The 18,321-nt window shown below is 32.3% G+C and overlaps 2 protein-coding genes across 2 annotated transcripts; both read right to left on the minus strand.

Moving 5' to 3' along the window:
• Positions 1-299: 299 nt before the first annotated feature.
• On the minus strand, positions 300-1,866 carry LOC146958780 (amino acid permease 6-like). Its single transcript, XM_085752626.1, has 4 exons — positions 1,725-1,866; positions 1,290-1,435; positions 978-1,238; positions 300-895 (listed from the first exon to the last, which is right to left on the minus strand). Exons 1-4 carry the CDS (start codon positions 1,864-1,866, stop codon positions 551-553), a joined length of 894 nt encoding a protein of 297 aa, XP_085608752.1. The 3' UTR covers positions 300-550.
• Positions 1,867-4,681: 2,815 nt separating this feature from the next.
• On the minus strand, positions 4,682-5,281 carry LOC146958781 (uncharacterized). The gene has a single exon (XM_085752637.1). It carries the CDS (start codon positions 5,279-5,281, stop codon positions 4,682-4,684), a length of 600 nt encoding a protein of 199 aa, XP_085608763.1.
• Positions 5,282-18,321: the final 13,040 nt, after the last annotated feature.

Genomic DNA, 18,321 nt, shown 5'->3' on the forward strand with positions numbered 1-18,321 from the left:
CATGGCAAAAAGTGCATAAATAAATAAGTGCTTTAATCAAGCTATGATCAAAATGCGCAGCATAAGTGCTTTTCAGAATAAGTTGTTTTAAGCAAAATGAGAATTTAACAAACAAACTATAAAAACTAAGAGAGAAGAGAATGGAGAGAGTTTGCTTGTAATATGAGTCATTAAGAATTGAATGTACACATTACAAAGCCTTTTATATGTATATATCACACTTGCTTGTAGCACAAGTTATCTAACTAATTAACAAGTTTTTTTTTAACAAATTTCTAACTAACTTGCTATATGGCCGTTATGGATTAAATCTTAACAAAAAATACCCTATCAAGACTTTTTTTTATAATAGATAGATGAATCGATAATGTATTTAGTCAATATTATAAACGAGGCCAGAACGAGTATATGCGAAGGGCGGTTGTAAAATGTATTTTACAACCGCTCCGGATGATTTGAACTTTTTTTAGATAATCAATCAATGATATTTAAATTTTCCATTAAAATTACAATATCAAACTCTTATTATTTAGGTGACACTTCATTAAACCTAGTTAGACTTGAAGGGCTTATAAGTCTTGAGGCCTTTGATGATTCCTTCTATTGATGCAACAACACCAACAAGAGTGACAATCAAACAAAATCCACTTAGCAGTTTCATCCTTATCCATATAGAAGAATACTTGGGCACTTTAGCTTGTTTCAGGTACATCTCTATTGGAAAGTACACGGTCAAGGGAAAATACACTGTCCTCCATATCACCCTGAACATGTTCATTCTCCATGTGCAAACCAATGGAATTCTTAGATCATATTCTTGTGTTATCAATTTGCTTTGTGGCCAACGCTTACTAACCCAACTTTCCACAATGGAAAATATAGGTTGTGCAAACACCTAGTACACAATAAATAAGTAAATTCAATCTTACCAAAATATTCATGTATAGCAATTTTTGTTCATAAAATAAGTAATTTACCTGGTAGGCTCCCACAAGATGAATAATGATGAAAAGATTACCAATGTCAACAAGCCAATATGGTTCATAAAAACCAAATCCAGTTAAGAAGTTTCCTGGTGCCTTGTTTCCAAAGGCTCCATAGCCTAAAAGGCCACATAATAAATAAAAGATTGTGCTGATTGTGATTCTAATAAGAGATGGTTTCTTCATGACTTGATTTTCTGGTGAACTAGATTTTAATGTATCCTGTGTAAAAAAATTGAAATCAATTCTTGTTTTCTATTTTTCTTGTTCTACTATAAACCTTTGTTGCTTAAATTTAATACTTGCCTGTATCTCAGCAATTACAGTGCTAAAAGAATATGCAAAAGCTATGTTTCCTATTGCTTGAAAGTTATTCCACAGTTTCTCCGAAATCGTCACATCCACTCCGACAACCAACCCTGTAAGGCTTGTCTTGACATGGTTTCCTCCTTCTATATATGTTAACAAAACATTTCCATTCATGTTAAATTCATATATTTTGCACTCTTTGTAAAATTTAGGAGAAGATTAATTCATCGCTAGCTCCTAAAATATGCTTAAATGACATACATCATTTTTACAAGAAACTGCACTCACACTGTCACATATGTTTAGAAGAAATGTGTGTATGTAATTGAGGAAATGTCAATATTTATAAATTATAGAGATGTATGAGTCATATAGGCATATTTTGAGTGCAATTTCTCCTTAATTTTATATTAACCAAAAGTTATGCCTAACCTGCAATTTTGGCTATGGAGAGAGCAACACCTATGGAAGAATAACCAAAAGACATGACTGCAGCAAGAATAGAGAGCCAGGAGAGTTCGTGGAAATCTGGGATTTGGCTTAGTAAAATCTCTATAGCCCCAAAGATGGCCATAAATTGATAATTGGAGATTTTGCAATCCGCTTCATGGCCATACTTATGAAAACAGTTGGATTTTTTTATTGCCCTGGTTCAGAAACAAGCAAGTATTATTTTCATTCTTAATAGTTTTATAGTTCAAGATTTTGGTCATGTTTGGACAAACAGCTTAATTAAGTACATATAACATAACTGATTGTCAATTAAATTTAAGAGCTTAAGTATATACTATTTATATGACGAAACATAAAATTAATCCAAAATGTTTTTAAAATATAAGTTGTTTTAAGGTATACTAGAGAGCTTATCAATATAAGCTAAAAATGGACATGTCATAAGCTTTTCCCGTAAGTCTTTCTCAACCAGTCTGGCAAATGTTTATGTTAATAACAAGCTCAAATATCAAGTAAATTAATCTAAACAGGCAATTAGTTAGAGATTTATTAGGTTCTTACACCATGCTAATGGATCCTGTGAGAGTGTAACCAATGGTAATACCGATAAGATTTGTATACTGAGCCATTCCACAAAACTTGTATTGAACACCTCCTGTAGAAAAAGAGATAGAAAGGTTATAGTGCAACAATCACATTTACAAGAAAAATTTGCGATTTTGTTCTGCATATTACAAGTTGAATGAAACCCGATTTGCTCACAAAGGATAGAGCCTCTCTCAAAAGACAGCATGTCATCAATGAGGATTTGGAAATCTTGTTTATTTTACTATTAAAAGAAAGTTTTCAACTTAATTGGAATAATTTATTTTTAGGGGCTCATAAGTTTGAGTAAATTGACCATATTCCTTTCCTACCATTTAGAGCACCAAATTCCGTTAGAATATAATTATGTAAAATAGAGTAAAATAGTTTGTATGTGCCTCCCCTTATTTATTTTAATTTTTTTATAAATTTATTTATTTAATCATAAAACGATTTTAAAATTAAGTAAACCTGTGTTCTTCAATTAGAAAGGAAATGTTATGGGTTCTTTTGATTTTTGGGTAAAACATTTGGATGGAGACATGATAATTTCTTTTATATAGGTTTATATTTTTAAAATGGCCATACAACAAAATAAACTCTTTAAAAAAAACGTAAAAGAAAGATTGTCATCAACTTAATTAACATTAATTATTAATTTACAACTAATCTGATAAGATAGAAACCATATCTATCAAATTTTTTTTTTAAGGAAACATATCTATCAAAATTAATTTTTTTTTTTTGGAGAAATCAAAATGGAATATATATATATATATATATATATATATATATATATATATATATATATATAGGGTGTATCAAATGGAGGACATTTATAATGAGAGGTGAGAGCATTAAAGGACAACCCTTAGATTAAAATAAACTCTTCAGATCTGAACCCTCCAATACTCACCCACGCGCATCCTCTTTCTTTCATTTTTTTTCCTTTTCTTTTTTCTTTCACTGTTATCTTCCCATCTATTTTCACATCTCTTCCACTCTTCCAGAATCATCCGTTAAATAATTGTTCAGGTTCTTCGGTTGAAAAAAAATCATGTTAATGATCATTTTTTACTCTCAAAATTTGGAAAATCAATTAGGCATTTTGCAGATCGGTGGTGACGACGACGTAGTCATATTGCAAAATCAAAGATGAAATGACAATGAAAGATTTAGAATAATTTTTCAGATTGAATCTATATTTTATTTTTCTTATTTCTTCACAAATTGGAAGAAAGAAACACTGAAATAAATTGTTTTGCTGATAGACTTTTCAGTTTCAAGAAATAAAATGAACGGCAAGTAATCAATTGCAAGAGGTTCCAAAATTAAAGGTAGCTTGTGAATCGAAGCACTTATACGATAGTAAGTTTAACTTCTTTTTTTGTTCTTAATTTTTAATTGTTGTTAAACGGTTACTAATTATCAACAACATAGAGAAAAAGTGAGAAATGAGTTACAATATGAGAAGAAGAAAAATGATTGAAAATGTTAGTAGTCATAGTTTGGAAAGGGTTATGAGAAGAAGAAAGGAATTGCAGAGTGAGAAAGAGGAGAGAGAAAGCTATAAACAAATTGAGAAAGGAGAAGTAATTGTTGGAAAGATACGTGAGTTACACGTGCGTGGTATAAGAAAAAGAGACAAAATATACAGTTTCAAGGAAACATATCTGAACCGTTAGTTTTGATCTAATGGTTAATATTCAATGTTTTCATCTCTCACTTTAAAACTCCTCTCATTTGAAACATATATATATATATATATATATATATATATATATATATATATATATATATATATATATATATATATATATAGGGTTATGTTACAAGCCACCCTTTGGTGGTGTCTTTTATCAAGTCACACCTTAAGGTGTGATTTTCACTTTTTAGTTATAACTTTGCTAAAAGACACCTTCATAAAAGTAAGTTGGTGTCTTTTCGCAAATGCTCATAGAGTAACTTGATAAAAGACACCTTCACAAAAGGTGTCTTCTATCATAACCCATATATATATATATAACAACAGTGCAGCTCCATGCACAAGGAGTGCAAGGAACACCACTGACAAAGTTTACAGTTTCATAGTCCTATAAGAGATCCAGCAAACAGACAAAAATAAAAATCAGCAGACACCCATACAAGGCAGCGTGTATCTCCACCAATCATGATAACAGTAATGAAAAGAAACCTGTTTTGCTTTCAGCCACAGAAAAGATAGTAACTTGACTTTCTCTAAAAGTACCAAGGATGTAGACACCGTATCTTTGAAAATACAGTTATTCTGTTCCTTCCAGATTACCCAAACACAAACAAACCATATAACCCTTAAAGAACGAATGAGTACCTCACGGCATCCCTGCCATGAAGGAAACCTGAATGAAGTGATCACGAAGCTGACAAGGAGGGACCATCGACAGCTCTATCCAATTCCAGACAAGAACCCACAGTGAATAGGCCATATGGCAAACAATAAATAGGTGCGTAGCTGTTTCGGATGCTCCACTCCCGGTTACACAAGCCAGGTCGTCAACATGAATAATATGACGCCGAAGAAGATTATCTTTGGTTGGAAGTCGATTACGCAAGAGACGCCACACGAATGCAGACACTTTCAACAGAGTATGCCTATGCCAAACATCATCTACTAGACTTCTATCCACCTGCTCATCTGAAGATGTGAGAAAACGGTAAGAATCCCGAACCGAATAACCATGCACCGGATCTAAAAGCCAGCTCCACGAATCAGTAACCTCAACCTGCAAAACAATGTTATGAAGCACCTCGGAGCACTCCCTCACAGTATCCTCCTCCCACGCTAACAAGCGGCGTCTCCACTCCCACGCCCTTCCCTCCACCTCCCAACCTAAACGCGCCATCTCCTCCACCGTGCACTCCTTATTTATGGCCAAATCAAATAGTCTAGGAAATTTGATGTGTGACGACATTTCCCTTACCCAATGATCAAACCTAAATAAGGTTGTCCTACTATCTCCTACTGACCTACGAACATTTTCATCAAACCACCTTCCCACTCCCCCACTCTCCCCCCATCAGACGCGACACACAGACCTCCACCACGAAGAATCATTACGACCCTCTTCCCTCAATCTACCACCTACCTGTTGGAGTAAGCCCTAATAGCCAATCTATGTTGATTGGGTTTGGCTTTGTATCATGATATTGATATAAGTATATATATTGTGAATATATAATAACTAGGCATTTCTTTATTGATTTTGGTTTGTTTCAAAATAATAAAGTCCCTAGAATAGTTAGTCTGTTTTATGGAACATTAAGTATAACTTAATTGTGAGACCTCGTTAAACATAAGGACACTATTCTTAAAGTATCCATAGTCAAGCTTTATTGAGAAGTGGGATATCATTAAAGCATAGAGACTATTATGTGGGTAGACTGATGATCACATCTCACAGATCATGGATAAAGAGTTATCAAGTCTTCACATAGATATAAATATTAGGAGTAATATTTATATTGGATTGACCCGCCATGAGAATACTACATAGTAAAAGTTATGAAAAGTGTCATAAGATATTCTCATAGTGATAGTGGTGTATTTCACCCTTCGACCTGAAACCACTATGTACCCTAGATGTTGGAGTCGAGTGCTTTGTCACCATTCAAACGTTGTCCGTAACAGGATGACTATAAAGTTGGTTGATGGGTACTCCATGAATCATGCTGAGGGACATGAGTGACCTAGATGGAACTTGCCCCTCCTACATAACAGGAGAAATGTCCGCGGGCCCAATATTGAACTAGACAAGGATGACACGGTCTATGCCTTGTGTTCAGTATAGACATGAGGGCAAAAGGGTAATTATACACATGATCATTATCACAGAAAGGTTTCGTCAGATCACATGACACTCTCGTCACTTGGGTAGCAGTGATGTGTTGCTAGATACCGCTCATTGTTTATAATATTAAATATGTGATTTAATATTATTGCCAACGTTATGAGAACCTATAGGGTCACACACAAAGGACAGATAGATGAGAGAAATAAATAAGTAAGACTTATTTATAAAATAAATAAGTGAGACTTATTTATAAAATAATAAGTAAGACTTATTAGTAATTAAATAATTAAATATGACTTTATTATTTAATTTGCGAAAAATAGAGAAACGTGGTCCACCGTAAGGTGCGGTGTACTTAAGTGTTGTCTTGCCGACCACACAAGTGATTCTATAAATAGAACCCTTGTGCTGAAGCATTACTAATCTTTTGTGAGTGCTTAACCTAATTCACAAAAGTTGTGAAACCCTAGCCACCGCTCTCTAAACTTTTTCTCTCTGAATCTCCGTTGGAATTGGCTGGCACCGGTCATCAGAGAAGTTCTGTTCGTGTGGACTGAGTAGAGACATGGCTACGTTGCTTTGCTCGTGATCAGAAATAACTCTGCTACAAAGGTTATGCGCTTCAAGAGGTAAACACATAATCCTTAAATGTTTAAGTATGTGTTCTCATTGATTTGTGATTAATGATTTAATCAAGATCCGTTTTCATTGGGATTTCTTCCGCAAAGAGGATTAAAATTTTGAAAAACCCCTCTTAAAATCCCTTCAGTGGTATCAGAGCGGTTAAATCATTAATTCGAATCTGATTTATGCACAAGAATAAGGATGTTTATGTTGATGTATTCATAGTTATGTGTCCGTATGAATCAAATTCGTTTGCTTTCGATGACCGATAAAATTATTATTGCTTGCCCTTTGAATGTGATTCAATTTTTTATATAAGTTACTGTTATCGTTCATGTGCAAACGTAATGATTCTGGTTGTGTATATATGAGATATACACATGGCTTATAATAATTGGTTTGCATCAACAATTATGTCCCTGTACAATTTTGTGTATATATCTATCGGTACAAATACGATTCAGATTGCGTTTTGATTTTTGTATATGTGATATACACCGTTTTATATTTACTTGAATTGGATCTTGAATTATAGTGTCAAAGTATGTTGGTTTTGTATATGTTTTGCATCTGATATGCCTCCCGTTCGTTTTGAATGTGATTCAAGACCAGTCATATGCATTCCAATTTGTTCTCCGTGATATATGGACTTTGATACTTGATTTTGAAATAATTTTAAATTTTGATTCAAGATTAAATCAAAATAAATATAAAATAATAGGAAACGTGATATTAGATATCACTACCGGAAATTTGTTTTGAAAGGATATTAATAGTTTTAAATTGATTTTATTTGAAAGCATCAATATATGATTTGCAAGATTCAAGAGTACACGGTTTATTACAAATTGATTACTTTGAATGATTCATATCTTGTCCCCTGTGAACAAGTGTTGTTCACTATTTTGTATACATGAGATGTGTACATAGTTAGTTTGTCTTTGTACCGTGTTTTATATACATGAGATGTATACATAGGTTGTTTGGTTTCTCAATCTTAATTGCCATCAAAATAGCAATTAGCATGTTTGTTACGTGAACAAGATTTCTACTTGAGTTGTCATTTGAATCATATTCAAAATTCTTTCCAAACCATGTAGTCACGGTACTGAGCCATGAAATATGATATATTGTTTTAAAATTTTGGATTTAAACTAGTTATAAAATTATAATTTAAATTTAAATCAGTTTAAAATCTTATCGTATTTTATGCTCAGAACCGAGTGCTTTGGTTTTTGAATTGATTCAAATAAAGTTAATATTATTATAATTAAATAATTATAATTATGTAAGGTATATGGTTATGACCTTAGATTATTATGACGTTTATTTATTTGTTAAATACGGTCTGCGTGTCGTGATTTATTTAAATACGACCTGCGTGTCGTGGTTAATTTTAATTATTTTATTTAAGTGTTAAATAATGTAATTGCTCAAGTTGAAGAGAAGACGAAGCCAAATGATGATTCTAGTTGGAGAGCTTGTGAAGCTTGCTCGTGGGTCAAAGAATTGTAATAAAGTAGTTTATTTAATTCTTACGCATTAGGAGGTCATAACCATACTACCTAATTTATTTTATGTATGTGATGCATGAAATGTATGTTTATTTAGCGCATGTATGTGATGTATGCTTAACATGTTTTAGATGTATGTTAGCATGTATATTTTAAATGTTTTATATACTTGCTTTCTATGAGCATGAATGTCATGCATCTTAATAGACGCGTGTATGCAATACACATGTCGGTGAGATCAATCTTAATATAAATCCTTCAAATAGAATATGAAGTAAATTGTTTTCAAAAGTATAACACACTTCAAGACTAATATCGAAATGTGTAGGTTTCGCCTCCGCGAAGTGCACTTTCTATACTAGTAAGTTGTGGTGCGGTAATTCTATTTACCGATTGTTATTTTTTGGATCTAACTTAACTAGATTATTTTAATAAGATTAATATATATATATATATATATATATATATATATATATATATATATATATATTTACTTCAAATGAAATATTAAGTTTAATGCTTTCCAAAAGTTCAACACCCTTCAAGACTAATATCGAATATGTGGGTTTTGCCTCCGTGAAGTGCATATTCTATACTAGTAAGTTGCGGTGCGGTAATCCAATTTACCCAAGTGTTATTCTTTTGGGTTTAACTTAACTAAATTTATTTTAATATGATTAAAATAAATTTAGAAGCAATGTTTGGGAACATCTATATGATAGATTAGAGTAAGGAGTTATTCACTCAAATGATTTGAAAGTTGTATGAGATACAATTGGAAGGAGTTCCTACCTAAATAACTGAGTTTTGAGTACAGCCCCCGTTGACTTAAAGCAAGGTGAAATATGGATTTCAACCCATTAGAAAATCTTCCAATGAGATTTTCCGATTCAAATGTTGAAGGTCATTTGATTTGAGTAAAATAGTGGGAGCATATTTAATTAAAGACCTAATTAATTATGTTTTTAAATCATGATACATTTATTTTATTTATTTTCTGTATTTAGAATTTCTTCGGCATATACATTTTATTATACTGTTAAATGTTCTTATGAAGAACAAAATCTTCAGAAAGGAGTTTCTGAATTGGTACAAAATTAAGAATTGTTCTTAAGAATAAGAAAAACTGTATAATTTCGAGCAACCATTTCCTAGCAACTTTTTATATCTAAATTCGAAAATGCTTGTCAGAAGCATCAGGTCGATTGAGTGGATATAAGATATCTCATAGTGGTAACCACAATGTATAATGATATGATCATTAACCTCAATGTTATAACTGCAAGATAAGATAAAGAGTTTCAGCCTATCAAGTAGATGAAAACGGATAAGAATAAAATTCAAACTTTGTTTCTCTACCTTGGAAGGTTAAACATTGTTGCTAAATAAGGAAGCAATTATTTCAAAAGTTGAAAAACAAAATTGCTCGTAGTTTTGAAAGAGTCAAAAAAAAAAAGGAAGTAAGACTTCTTATTTACCAACATAGTTATATAAAGTTAAATTTCTACTTCTGCATCATAAGTATATGATACTTGATGATTAATCTTATATTTGTTGAAATATAGAGTTTTAAAGAAGTAGAACATTAACTATAAGTGAAGTCCACCTACGTCTAGAATGGAACAAATAGTTTCATTGACTTTAAGAGCTTATGCTTGGACTTAAACTTAACTTGATATGGAAGCAAATAATTGTTATTAAATTCCATATAATATAGAAGCATTATGTCCTAAATCTTGTATTGACGAGAGAAGGATTGTGTAGTTGATTAAAAGACAAATGTTGTCCTATTATCAAAATAATGTTTTCTATACAAGTGTGTTAATCAAGTAATTGATTTGAGTTCCATGATCTTGATAAGCTGATCTATAACATATGTGAAAAAGGGATCAAATGAGATTTGAACCTTTTGTATATCATTGGCAATACTGTTTAGTACAAACAGATGTGATTCACATTCCAAAATCCGTGGATATGGACTATTGGACTCATTTGATTTTATATCATTTGAAGGATGTGATTCCCACCTTTCAAAATAGATTAGTATACCGGTCACCAACAAAGGTGAAAGGGCACGTAATTTATTTGAGTTTATATACATGTGAGATGTATATGGAGAACTAAACATATTTGCTAGATATTGTTTCTATTACTTCATCTAACATTACTAAATCATTTAGTAGATAAGCAAAGTGTATTTGACACGATTCAAGAAAACTTTGAAATTGTTCAAAGATTTTAACAATGAAGTAAAAGGAATAAGTTTGAAAAGTATAAAGACTATACGAGTAAGTCGTGATGGTAAATGCTTGATTAATGAGTATAATGACTATTTATATCGCTTCATGTTTGACATGACTCGATCTAAAATAGTCTGATTATAACTCAAGGACTCTTGAAATTAATGAAATTACAGTTATTCTTCACCCACAACAAGTTCTAATTGAGTAATCATAAAGGCACCATATTAGATATGGAGGTAAGAGTACCTATTTTTGACTTTATGATAATTTGAGGTTATATGGTTTACTAGATAAACTAAACTTCAAATTAAATGAATGTATACTTGTGGAGGTTCCCTTAGGAAACTAGAGGATACTATTTCTACATCTTTTTCCTTGACAAAATGTTGTTTGTCGCTAGAACTGGAGTATTCCTTTTCAAGGAGTATGACTCTGCAAGAGCCAGTGGGAGTGATGTAGAACTTGAATTAAGTCAAGTACCACAATACATATTTCTCTAAGAATGGAACATGAACTGATTCAACAAAGGGTTGTTGGGAAATCGCTAGTTCGAGTAGCACAGGATCTATATGAGTCTGATATGTCATATCACTTGGATGAGAAACACGATTTTGTCATGACTCAACAAGGTGATATGATGCTCATGGAAGATGAGTACCTGACTTACTAGAAGGTCGTAAATGGCCTGATTTTGAGAAGTGGCTAGATGCCATGAGATCTGATAAAGAATCCATGTACACAAACCATATATGGATATTGGTTATATCATCCAAATGAGTATGACTCATAAGATGAATGTGAGTTTTCCTATAGAAAATTGACATGGATGGTATTATGAATACCTTTAAGATGTGATTGATTGTAGAAGGTTTCATGCAACTCATGATGCAAATCATGACGAAACTATTACATCATCGTAATGCTTAAATCTAACGATCGCAATTGTCATTGTTGTATAATACGAATTCTAGGAGATGGATAACGACGTTGCATTCTTTAATTAGAATGACCTTATATATGCTTTTGACATATATGTAGGATTTCGTTAATCGAAAGGATGCTAGAAAGGTACATGTATTATAAAATTAATTTATGAATTAGAGAAAACTTCTCGAAGTTGAATTTTTATTTTATTAATGAAGTTTTATGAAAACTTTTATTAATAAGGAAATCTTGTGCATGTAAAGAGATTAGTGGGAGCATTGATATTAGTTTGGTGGAGTATGTGGATGACATACTAGTCACCAAAATAATTTATCTACACATGTAAGACATGGTTAGAAAATTATTTTCAATATGTACCAAAATTCATTATAGTGTTCGACACTAGAATACCTTCAAGAATATCCTTGGATGTCTTAAAGGACTATGGATTGTTTCTTGAACACGAATGAAAGAAACATTGTAAATGAGTTACAATGATGTTGACTTTCATATCGATGTATAGTATATTCAGATCGTAATTTGGAATAAATGTTATGCTAGGATATAACCTATGAAATTTGTAAAAGTACAAGCTTCAGATAGTTGTTGTTTCTATTACAGATGTCAAATATATATGATTTGGATTGTTTAGCTCATAACTGAGTGAAAACATGTGTTTCTTGCGTTGCAGATTCCATTGATCTCGTATGAGGTAAAATTGGTTTAAATCTTGCGAGCAATGAAAACTTGATCTCACCAATGATCCAAATGTATACTTTGACACTTCAATTTCTTTTCGATAGAAGATCGAAAGTGGAAATTGAAAGAAGTATAACCTACCAACAAAGGAAAGGGTTCTTATCTTCTAGAATAGTATCATGCCCAGAGTGTGCTTGATGCTAACACTTGACCAATAGATATTGAGTTAATATTTGATTGGCTTTTAGTGCTAGTGGGAGATTGTTGGAGTAAGCCCTAATAGCCAATCTATGTTGATTGGGTTTGGTTTTGTATCATGATATTGATATAAGTATATATTGTGATTATATAATAACTAGGCATTTCTTTATTGATTTTGGTTTGTTTCAAAATAATAAAGTCCCTAGAATAGTTAGTCTGTTTTATGGAACATTAAGTATAACTTAATTGTGAGACCCCATTAAACATAAGGACGCTATTCTTAAAGTATCTGTAGTCAAGCTTTATTGAGAAGTGGGATATCATTAAAGCATAGAGACTATTATGTGGGTAGACTGATGATCACATCTCACAGATCATGGATAAAGAGTTATCAAGTCTTCACATAGATATAAATATTAGGAGTAATATTTATATTGGATTGACCCGCCATGAGAATACTACATAGTAAAAGTTATGAAAAGTGTCATAAGATATTCTCATAGTGATAGTGGTGTATTTCACCCTTCGACCTGAAACCACTATGTACCCTAGATGTTGGAGTCGAGTGCTTTGTCACCATTCAAACGTTGTCCGTAACAGGATGACTATAAAGTTGGTTGATGGGTACTCCATGAATCATGCTGAGGGACATGAGTGACCTAGATGGAACTTGTCCTTCCTACATAACAGGAGAAATGTCCGCGGGCCCAATATTGAACTAGACAAGGATGACACGGTATATGCCTTGTGTTCAATATAGACATGAGGGCAAAAGGGTAATTATACACATGATCATTATCACATAAAGGTTTCGTCAGATCACATGACACTCTCGTCACTTGGGTAGCAGTGATGTGTTGCTAGATACCGCTCACTGTTTATAATATTAAATATGTGATTTAATATTATTGCCAACGTTATGAGAACCTATAGGGTCACACACAAAGGACAGATAGATGAGAGAAATAAATAAGTAAGACTTATTTATAAAATAAATAAGTGAGACTTATTTATAAAATAATAAGTAAGACTTATTAGTAATTAAATAATTAAATATGACTTTATTATTTAATTTGCGAAAAATAGAGAAACGTGGTCCACCGTAAGGTACGGTGTACTTAAGTGTTGTCTTGCCGACCACACAAGTGATTCTATAAATAGAACCCTTGTGCTGAAGCATTACTAATCTTTTGTGAGTGCTTAACCTAATTCACAAAAGTTGTGAAACCCTAGCCGCCGCTCTCTAAACTTTTTCTCTCTGAATCTCCGTTGGAATTGGCTAGCACCGGTCATCAGAGAAGTTCTGTTCATGTGGACTGAGTAGAGACATGGCTATGTTGCTTTGCTCGTGATCAGAAATAACTCTGCTACAAAGGTTCTGCGCTTCAAGAGGTAAACACATAATCCTTAAAGTGTTTAAGTATGTGTTCTCATTGATTTGTGATTAATGATTTAATCAAGATCCGTTTTCATTGGGATTTCTTCCGCAAAGAGGATTAAAATTTTGAAAAACCCCTCTTAAAATCCCTTCACTACCTCCCCGTATCGAGCCTTCAACACACGGTACCACAAACCACAAACCAAAGTTAAAATGTTAAACTCTTACGACCGAACCACATGAACATAAAATTGCGATTATTATAGAACACTGAAATTTTATTACCAATAACTCATAAGGTTTTTCTCTAAAAAAAAACTCACGAGGTTATTTCTTCTCACCTACACCCTCTGTTTCACAATACTTGTCGCTTTTGAAGAAATTATACATATTAAGAAATTGAATAAATTTTGTTATTTTTTGTGAAAGTCTTTGTGTTTTTATATAATACTCTTATTCATTTATTATTTCATTTTATTGTTTCTCTCTATAATAAATAAATAAGAATATTATTGATAAACCAATAATTAATGTTGAATTGAAACTTGAAAACGACAAATAAATTGAAACAAAATTATTCTCTAAAAACGACATAAATTGTAAAACGTAGGAAAGACCACTCTATTTATTTTTGTGAAGTGGTAGCGATACATTTTGTTACACACTTTCTCCAATACTTTGTAATTGTTGAATGGAATTTATATTTATTTTTTGAAGGAGAATGGAATTTATATTTATTTACTTACTTTACACGAGTCAAATCCAATTCAATAGAATTTATGTTAACTTTACTCAATTATAAATATAACTGTTAAAAGAAGAATCCTATCGAAAGTATTTCTACACACACCCCATCCATCTTATTTGTATGTGTGGGAGACGAGATTTATTTATTGTAATGTAATGTATGATATAAGAGAAAGTCTTCTATAGTCACAAACCTAAATCAAAAAGATTTGGGCACACTCACATAAAATGGAAGAAATTTAAAGAGAATGAAATTCAAGGATATTAATTGATGTGACTAAATTAGTTTTGCTTTAATTTTTTTAGTTTATGTGAGTGTGCCTAAATATGAGGTGTTGGGTTTGTATCCAAGTAAGAGTTTCTCATGATATAAATTGGACAACTCTCTCCTAGGGATCCAATTTTTCCCTATATAAAGGAGTATACGCCACACGCCTCTCTCTCTTATATTATATACCTAGCGGCTACATATAATCACCCATACCTCTTCTTTCTTTCTCTTTCCCTGGACCTGAAGGTAGAAAGATATTTTCTTACATTTTTTTTTTACTCAAACTTTTTCAACTTTTCATCTAGTTTTCCAACAAAAGAAAATCTCTTTAAACCTTACATATATGAGCATGTTAACATATATAGATCTAGCTTTATATATTCTTCATTTCATGTGGGTGTTAATATATTTTATGTGGGATTTGATTTGGTCTTTGTTTTTCCTAGTAGTTTAGTTCATTTAAACGCATTTTCTACTGGATAATTACTGCAGTCATTACATGTATCTCTATAGATCTAGCTTTATATATTCTTCATTTTATGTGGGTGTTAATATATTTTATGTGGGATTTGATTTGGTCTTTGTTTTTCCTAGTAGTTTAGTTCATTTAAACACATTTTCTACTGGAAAATTACTTCAGTCATTACATGTATCTCTATAGATCTAAGTTTCTATAGTCTTCATTTCATGTTCTATAGATCTCTGTTGAGTTTGTGGGCTTCCTCCCATCTTCACTTATAAGAATGTTTCTGTGGGACAGCCGTCGTCGGCTTTCTTTTTTAGCTCCAATATGGAACTTGAAAGAAATAATCTTTCCGCATGTTTTCTATTGGCCGTTTGATAACCAGGTCAATGTTCCATTGGAAGATGTTATCGTCCCCACAGGCATCGTGGGATACTCTCTGGAAAACCCACGTGGTCAACCTTGGTCAAACGCTGAACTCTCTGTTGCTCAGCTGCGAGTTGCCTCTCTCCTCCCCTACGCAACATGGATTATGGGGATCAGACTCCTTCCAACTTTAGTTAATTAATCATTAGCCATTCATCTTATATCTGCTTTGACTTGTCATTTTATGTTGTTTGTTTAATGAGTTGTTGATTTACGTTTATTTGTTCTTATTTCATTTTAGGAGTATGTTGTTTGTTTAATTAGTTGTGCATTAGTGTGCACTGATCTCGATTAGCGTGACACTCACTCGTACTGAATTCCTCGTGCTTTTGTAGCAAAATTAATAGTATTATGTTTGTCTGTTACTTGATTTAATTTTAGTGTCTCTTTCCTAAAAATAGGCTTGGATAAAGCAAAATGGGTGGCTGTATTTTCAGACTGTTTGTCTGAGAGAGGGAATGTTTGTTACTACGTTAGACTGTATTTTCAAACCTGCCATATAGCCACCCATGAACCGTTGTATATTTCTTTTCTGCTTCTTCTTTTTTCTGACCAAGAGAGAGACGGATCCATAATTTCAGTTAATGGTGGAAATATCATAGTACGATCCCTAACATTTAACAAGAGACCCAAAAAAATAAAATTGTTCACTAAGTTTGCCTCCCTAACATTTAACAATATAATTAGAGACGATTTTTCTTTTTAACACTTTGTATGACCAAAATAGCATTCTAAATTTATCTTTCTCTCCATTGTACATTTGATCATGCACAAAAAATTATTTAATAACTTTTTTTAGGCAACACTTAATTTTTATTAGAAAAAATAAAACTATTCAATGATTAATGAAATGAAAGATGAGAAACTTAATGGGGCAAAAAGATTTTAGGCAAAAAGATTTGGGCACATTCACATAAAATGGAAGAAATTTAAAGAGAATGAAATTCAAGGATATTAATTGATGTGACTAAATTAGTTTTGCTTTAATTTTTTTAGTTTATGTGAGTGTACCTAAATATGAGGTGTTAGGTTTGTATCCAAGTAAGAGTTTCTCATGATATAAATTGGACAACTCTCTCCTAGGGATCCAATTTTTCCCTATATAAAGGAGTATACGCCACACGCCTCTCTCTCTTATATTATATACCAAGCGGCTACATATAATCACCCATACCTCTTCTTTCTTTCTCTTTCCCTGGACCTGAAGGTAGAAAGATATTTTCTTACATTTTTTTTTTTACTCAAACTTTTTCAACTTTTCATCTAGTTTTCCAACAAAAGAAAATCTCTTTAAACCTTACATATATGAGCATGTTAACATATATAGATCTAGCTTTATATATTCTTCATTTCATGTGAGTGTTAATATATTTTATGTGGGATTTGATTTGGCCTTTGTTTTTCCTAGTAGTTTAGTTCATTTAAACGCATTTTCTACTGGATAATTACTGCAGTCATTACATGCATCTCTATAGATCTAGCTTTATATATTCTTCATTTCATGTGAGTGTTAATATATTTTATGTGGGATTTGATTTGGTCTTTGTTTTTCCTAGTAGTTTAGTTCATTTAAACACATTTTCTACTGGAAAATTACTTCAGTCATTACATGTATCTCTATAGATCTAAGTTTCTATAGTCTTCATTTCATGTTCTATAGATCTCTGTTGAGTTTGTGGGCTTCCTCCCATCTTCACTTATAAGAATGTTTCTGTGGGACAGCCGTCATCGGCTTTCTTTTTTAGCTCCAATATGGAACTTGAAAGAAATAATCTTTCCGCATGTTTTCTATTGGCCGTTTGATAACCAGGTCAATGTTCCATTGGAAGATGTTATCGTCCCCACAGGCATCGTGGGATACTCTCTGGAAAACCCACGTGGTCAACCTTGGTCAAAAGCTGAACTCTCTGTTGCTCAGCTGCGAGTTGCCTCTCTCCTCCCCTACGCAGCATGGATTATGGGGATCAGAATCCTTCCAACTTTAGTTAATTAATCATTAGCCATTCATCTTATATCTGCTTTGACTTGTCATTTTATGTTGTTTGTTTAATGAGTTGTTGATTTACGTTTATTTGTTCTTATTTCATTTTAGGAGTATGTTGTTTGTTTAATTAGTTGTGCATTAGTGTGCACTGATCTCGATTAGTGTGACACTCACTCGTACTGAATTCCTCGTGCTTTTGTAACAAAATTAATAGTATTATGTTTGTCTGTTACTTGATTTAATTTTAGTGTCTCTTTCCTAAAAATAGGCTTGGATAAAGCAAAATGGGTGGCTGTATTTTCAGACTGTTTGTCTGAGAGAGGGAATGTTTGTTACTACGTTAGACTGTATTTTCAAACCTGCCATATAGCCACCCATGGACCGTTGTATATTTCTTTTCTGCTTCTTCTTTTTTCTGACCAAGAGAGAGACGAATCCATAATTTCAGTTAGTGGTGGAAATATCATAGTACGATCCCTAACATTTAACAAGAGACCCAAAAAAATAAAATTGTTCACTAAGTTTGCCTCCCTAACATTTAACAATATAATTAGAGACGATTTTTCTTTTTAACACTTTGTATGACCAAAATAGCATTCTAAATTTATCTTTCTCTCCATTGTACATTTGATTATGCACAAAAAATTATTTAATAACTTTTTTTAGGCAACACTTAATTTTTATTAG

The sequence above is a fragment of the Medicago sativa genome, chromosome 1 (assembly GCF_051527215.1).
Source record: "Medicago sativa cultivar Bolivia chromosome 1, Bolivia_mono, whole genome shotgun sequence".
In the NCBI taxonomy this organism is placed as follows: domain Eukaryota; kingdom Viridiplantae; phylum Streptophyta; class Magnoliopsida; order Fabales; family Fabaceae; genus Medicago; species Medicago sativa.

Bases quoted from the DNA above. Each gene is read 5' to 3' on its own strand.
- LOC146958780 (XM_085752626.1), bottom strand. From the start codon at position 1,866: ATGGCCATCTTTGGGGCTATAGAGATTTTACTAAGCCAAATCCCAGAT. The intron at 1,436-1,724 runs GTTAGGCATAAC...TAACATATATAG, and splicing joins CTCCATAGCCAAAATTGCAG to AAGGAGGAAACCATGTCAAG. The intron at 1,239-1,289 runs GCAAGTATTAAA...CAAGAAAAATAG, and splicing joins CTGTAATTGCTGAGATACAG to AAAACAAGAATTGATTTCAA.
- LOC146958781 (XM_085752637.1), bottom strand. From the start codon at position 5,281: ATGTCGTCACACATCAAATTTCCTAGACTATTTGATTTGGCCATAAAT.